Here is a 5,802-nt window from a genome sequence, read left to right on the forward strand (position 1 = left end):
TTTATTATGCCTTTTGATTGTCCAAACAGATTTTAAATATTTTAGCGGACTATCCTTGCAAATGGATGTAATTGTAGATCCTTCTTCATTCGTTTAGACTACAACATGAGATACGTAGCTGATTTCCCTCAAATCATTAAAGTTAATAGTAAGTTGGGTGTAATTCTCCATTTATGATATTTTTTGCAAGATGGTGGAGTTTTTGCACCATGGAATAAAGTTATGATATTCGTGAGTATCCTTGACGGTCGATAACATGATTTAGTGGGGTATTGAAACGATTTAATTCTTAAAATAGGTAAGCTATCTCGTGATTGACAGCAGTGACTTTCGAAGCATGTACAGCTTGGTTGTGATGGCCTCAATTAATTATATGTGTCAACTGTAATGTAGGTGATAATGATTGAATTGATTTGATCAGAAACAAATATCCATGTCCTGCTCGCAGAGACCAACAGTGACTGGCCACACCTTGAATCCCCTTTCTCTCAGCCTTTGGGTATGAGCTGTCAGCCGGGTGGCGATGTTGTTTATCTCTGAGCTGATGTCAACGTTGACGTTCCAAAGGCGTTCACCGATAACGCTGGACCTTTGGATGACTTTCTGCTCGAAGGTGTGCTTGTTGGTGAGTTCGCTCCACATGCATGACTCTCCACCGATGACGTTAACTGAAGGCACTCTTGGCTCGTAGCTGTACATCTTCCTCCAGTCCTCATAGACTCCGTAAACGTTGCCGTAGAAGTTGCCAAAGCCGATGTCGAGATAGGTGATATCGTAGTTGGACAAAATGACTTCGTTTTTTCTTCCGACCATCCTTCCCACGTTGGTGCTTATTCCCCACCATTCGATGACGTCCTCATCTTGCATGGGAAGATCAATGTCTTCGTTTGCCCAGTAGATCACCTTTTTGGTTGGGAAATACCTCTCCAGACTTTTTTCTGCTGTTGTCTATAGTAATCGACAGTTCAGAGTAGTTGGCGATGCTGTTGGCCTTCATCCAGTCGGTGATGCTCTGCGCTGTCCCCAGCAATCCTCGACCACCTCGTCTCCTCCGAAGTGGACGTACTGGTCATCGAATGTGTCATTGACGTAGTTCATGACATCGTTGACTACTTCCCAGGTCAGGTCGAGAGTGGGATCAAACTGGCCCATATAGATTCCGTTGCATGTGAGAGTGATGTCCTTGTATTTTTCACTCCTTCCCCACGATTGGGTGTGAGCAGGAGAGTCGATCTCTGGCACCACGCGGATTCCTCTAATCCTAGCATATTCGATAACAGTCTTGATGTCAGCAACTGTGAAAATCCCACCGATATGGCCGAACTCGCTGAGCTCAGGCACTTCTGGCACCTCCATAGGGAAGGCATCCTCGTCGATGATGTGCCAGTGAAGGACGTTCAGCTTTGAGTAAAGCATATGGTCAATGGCCTTCAGGATCTCAGAGACGGGCAGGAAGTGTCTTGAAGTGTCAATCATCAATCCACGCCACTTGAAAGAAGGAGCATCTTCCACCAAAATCGGAAGGCCAGCCACTTCATGCTTTTTTGCTCATTGACTGTGAACAGCTGAGAGAAAGTTTCAAATCCTCTTAGGAAGCCAGGATAGTAGTCGGCATTCAGTTCCCAGTTTTAGTGGTTTTGAAGAGAGAGGGTGTATGTTTAATGATTAACGTCGGTGGGGACTAAAAGATCCCCATTTTTAACGTTGATGCTAAGTGCAATCTGTCCTGCTTGGCGGTCCCGAGGCATTTGAAGACCTTGTTCAGATACCATTCGATAATTGTGTTGATTTCAGCTTGTTGAGAAGCATCAATCAGATATTGCACATTGCATGGACTTACGGTGACGGTTTCTCCATGGGGATTGGACGAAAAGGAGACTGGTTTGGGCCAAATCTTGTCTGTGGAGTCTGTAGCGGCAGTAGTTATGGCAACGATCGCCAGAACAAGGAGGAATAATCTCATACAATAAGTTTAAATGATAAATGTCCTTTATTTAAAGGGAATAAAACAAACTACTTACCTAAAAGGTGAAGCCTCGTCCCATAACAGTAAGCCAAAATAATACAATTTGAGGGTAAATCAATGATAACGGTGATCTGGAATATTCTTATACTGTAAGGTTATCTTATTTTTCTCGAATTCTTTTGTTGAATTTATGGTATATTCCGGCCACGGAGATTATAATAGATAAATGATTGCAAGCAAAAACATAGTGATTACAGGCGGAAACATAGGTATTGGATTTTAGACAGCTAAGGGACTCTTTGCAGATGGCCACCATATCATCTTCGGCAGCAGAAACGAGCAGAGGAACATCACAGCCACCCAAGCCATTCTGCAGTCGGCTCCTAATTCTAAGGGAAGTGTCAAATGGTTCAAGCTGGATCTCTCCAGAAGGGACTCCATAGAGGAATTCGCTAAGTTTGTTGGAAGATAGTTCGAACATATCGATATCCTGATCAACAATGCTGGGATGATCATGCACGAACGACAGGTCAACGAAATGGGAGTGGAGATGACTATGGCTGTCAATCACTTCGGCCCTTTCTACCTACCTATCTCCTCTTCCCCAACATCAAGAAATCGAAGGAAGCACGCATCATCAACCTATCTTCTTAAGCTCATCGTCATACCTCCCTCGGAACAGCTGACGATTTGAATGGATAGGAATTTAATTCGCTTGGATACTACTCCAAATCTAAGCTGGCGAATGCCCAGTTCACCGTCGGACTGGCATAGAGGATCTCCAAATACCAACACATCAAGGTTATGTGTCTACATCCAGGGATCGTAGATTCTGATTTTGCAACAAGGACTCCATGCTGTTCCTTTTGGGCATCTTTAAATGCCTATGCTGTTGCTGCTATATCGATACTTAGTCGGGCGCGAGGACTAGTCTATTCTTAGCAAGGGAAAACTTTGCTAATCTAAGGAGTGGAGAATTTTACGATAGTGATACAACTTTGGGATCCATGAATCCCTTAGGAAGAAACAGAGAGCATGTGGAAAACTCTGGAGAGTTAGCTAACAGTTGTTTAAGATTAATTTAATCCATGATCATTGATTTGCATTAGCAGCCAATAATCTTAATATATTAGCGTATAAAGTGATCAGAAAATAAAATTATATCTTCTGGTAAGGCCTCAGAATATAATTTTATTGAAGGCAATTATGGATTCAAGGAAAAATATAGTGGTCACTGGTGGAAATACAGGCATTGGCTTATAGACAGCTAGAGGACTTTATGGGGATGGGCATAACATCATTTTCGGAAGCAGAGATTAGCAGAAGAATGAAGCAGCTGCTAAGTCCATTCGCTAATCCTTTCCAAGCTCAAAAGGATCAGTAAAATGGATCAAATTAGACTTGTCTAAGCGGGCCTCAGTCGATTCCTTCGCCTAGCAAGTCAAGAAAGATTTCGACCACGTCGATATTTTGGTCAACAATGCTGGAGTCATTATTGATGATCGGCAATTAAATGAGTTGGGAGTGGAAATGACGATGGCTGTTAATCATTTTGGTCCCTTTTATCTCACGTATCTCCTCTTCCCTAACATCAAAAAGTCTAAGGAAGCACGCATCATCAATGTATCATCGATGGCTCACACATTCTTCAAGGCTTCCACTTCATAAGACCTCGGATCGAATAATGGATATAGCTCAACAGATGCCTACTCAAAGTCAAAGCTTGCCAATGTCCAATTTACGTAAGGCCTTGCATAGAAAATTTCCAAATATCCGAACATAAAAACGATGTCCCTGCACCCAGGAGCCGTTGATTCCGACTTCCTCACAAACGCCAAATGCTGCTCTCTGTGGAAGATCATTAAGTGTTGTTGCTGTTGTTGCTTTGTTGATACTCAGACTGGAGCGAGAACAAGCCTTTACCTCGCTAGAGAATCCTTTGCTTAGTTGAGAAATGGAGATTATTACGATAGTGATACTTCACTTGGAGATGTTAATCCTCTGGGAACCAACAAAGAGCACATAGAAAAGCTATGGAAAACAAGCGAACAGTTGTTCAAAATCGAATTTAAGCCATGATCATTCATCTCTTTGCATGCCATTTAATTAAAAAATAAAGGATTGATCAGAAAATTAAAAATTAAATTTTCTGATGGAACTTCAAAAAGGAGTTAAATTCTCTGGAGAAGGACCTCCAAGTATAATCTTTTCAAGGAACGATGGAATCAAGCAAGAACATAGTATTGACTGGAGGAAATACAGGAATTGGCTTATAGACTGCAAGAGGCTTTATGGAGATGGACATAACATCATTTTCGGAAGCAGAGATTAGCAAAAAATGAAGCAGCTGCTAAGTCCATCCGTTAGTCCTTTCCCAAATCAAAAGGATCTGTAAAATGGATCAAGCTCGACCTTTCTAAGCGAGCCTCAGTCGAATCCTTTGCTTAACAGGTGAAGCGATAGTTCGACTATATTGACATTTTGGTCAACAACGCTGGAGTCATTATTGATAACAGGCAGCTCAACGAAATGGGGGTGGAAATGACGATGGCTGTCAATCACTTGGGCCCCTTTTATCTCACGTACTTCTCTTCCTAACATCAAAAAATCAAAGGAAGCACGCATCATCAACGTGTCATCGATGGCTCATTAATTCTTTAAGACTTCGACCGCTTAGGACCTCGCATTGAATAATGGCTATGGCGCAATAGATGCTTATTCAAAGTCAAAGCTTGCGAATGTCCAATTCACCTAAGGCTTGGCATAGAAAATCTCCAAATACCCACACATAAAAACGATGTCGTTGCACCCTGGAGCCGTTGATTCCGATTTCCTCACAAACTCCAGCTGCTGCAATTTTTGGAAACTAGCAAAGCTCCTTTGCTGCTGCTTTTTCGTTAACACCTAAACCGGAGCAAGGACGAGCCTTTACCTTGCTAGAGAACCGTTTCGTCAATTGAGAAATGGAGGCTACTATGATAGCGATACTTCGCTAGGAAATGTTAATCCGCTGGGAACCAACAAAGAACATATTGAAAGGTTATGGAAAGTAAGCGAAGAATTGTACAAAATCGAATTCAATCCATGATCTAAATTGAATTATCATCTTTAACTCAAACTATATAATCTACAGCATATTTTGCTTTATCGATTGCTTGATTAAAAGTAAGAATTTATATTAATAATCTGACTATTAAATCTATGGGTAATCTTTGCAAAATGCTTGCTTTGGTCCTTCTCTGCATCAACCATGTAAGCACAGCATCGATCAGTGTGATTGATCCTCCTGAGCTCGCTAAGCAAGCATCTCTCCAATCAATATCAATCCACATATCCCCGATCGGTTTTCGTCCTCTTTCGGGAAGATTGTAAGGAAAGCTGATTATGGCTGATCCGTTAGGCGCCTGCAGCATGATAAAGGACGTGCATGACTTTTAATAGGATATCTTCGTCTTGGCAGACGATAGCGAATGCTTGGAATCAGTTAAAGCCAAAAATATTGCAAACTCAGGGGGGTTTGTCGGCATCATTAAGCAAAACCTGAACAACACTCTTCATGATAAGGAGGTGAGCTTGGTCCACATCCCTATCCTTTAGCTACCTCCATCATAATTCGAAGCCTTGGCTAAAGTTGTTCAATAAAATTAGCAAGGAAACGTAACATTAAGCATCGACTTCACTTAAAACAGTCTCAATCATCAGGTCAAGTTTTAGGTATGGTTTTCCCCCACCGAGCTACCATCATACGCTTTTTTGCTTGCGATTAAGGAATTTTTGCTATAGCAGACAGATGTGGTCGACTTTGAACCTCACTATGTACTTCAATCTCAGCGGGA

General features: G+C 41.9%; 1 protein-coding gene across 1 annotated transcript; it reads right to left on the reverse strand.

Moving 5' to 3' along the window:
• Positions 1–417: 417 nt before the first annotated feature.
• LOC116245496 (uncharacterized) lies at positions 418–1,476 on the reverse strand. Its single transcript, XM_031617006.1, has 2 exons — positions 1,042–1,476; positions 418–948 (listed from the first exon to the last, which is right to left on the reverse strand). The coding sequence occupies exons 1-2, from the start codon at positions 1,474–1,476 to the stop codon at positions 418–420; spliced, it is 966 nt and encodes a 321-aa protein (XP_031472866.1).
• Positions 1,477–5,802: the final 4,326 nt, after the last annotated feature.

This window comes from Nymphaea colorata, unplaced genomic scaffold (genome assembly GCF_008831285.2).
Source record: "Nymphaea colorata isolate Beijing-Zhang1983 unplaced genomic scaffold, ASM883128v2 scaffold0701, whole genome shotgun sequence".
Taxonomy (NCBI): Eukaryota; Viridiplantae; Streptophyta; class Magnoliopsida; order Nymphaeales; family Nymphaeaceae; genus Nymphaea; species Nymphaea colorata.

Coding starts and splice junctions, on each gene's coding strand:
- LOC116245496 (XM_031617006.1), bottom strand. CDS start 1,476: ATGATTGACACTTCAAGACACTTCCTGCCCGTCTCTGAGATCCTGAAG. Junction 949..1,041: donor TCCACTTCGGAGGAGACGAG/GTGGTCGAGGAT, acceptor CGATTACTATAG/ACAACAGCAGAAAAAAGTCT.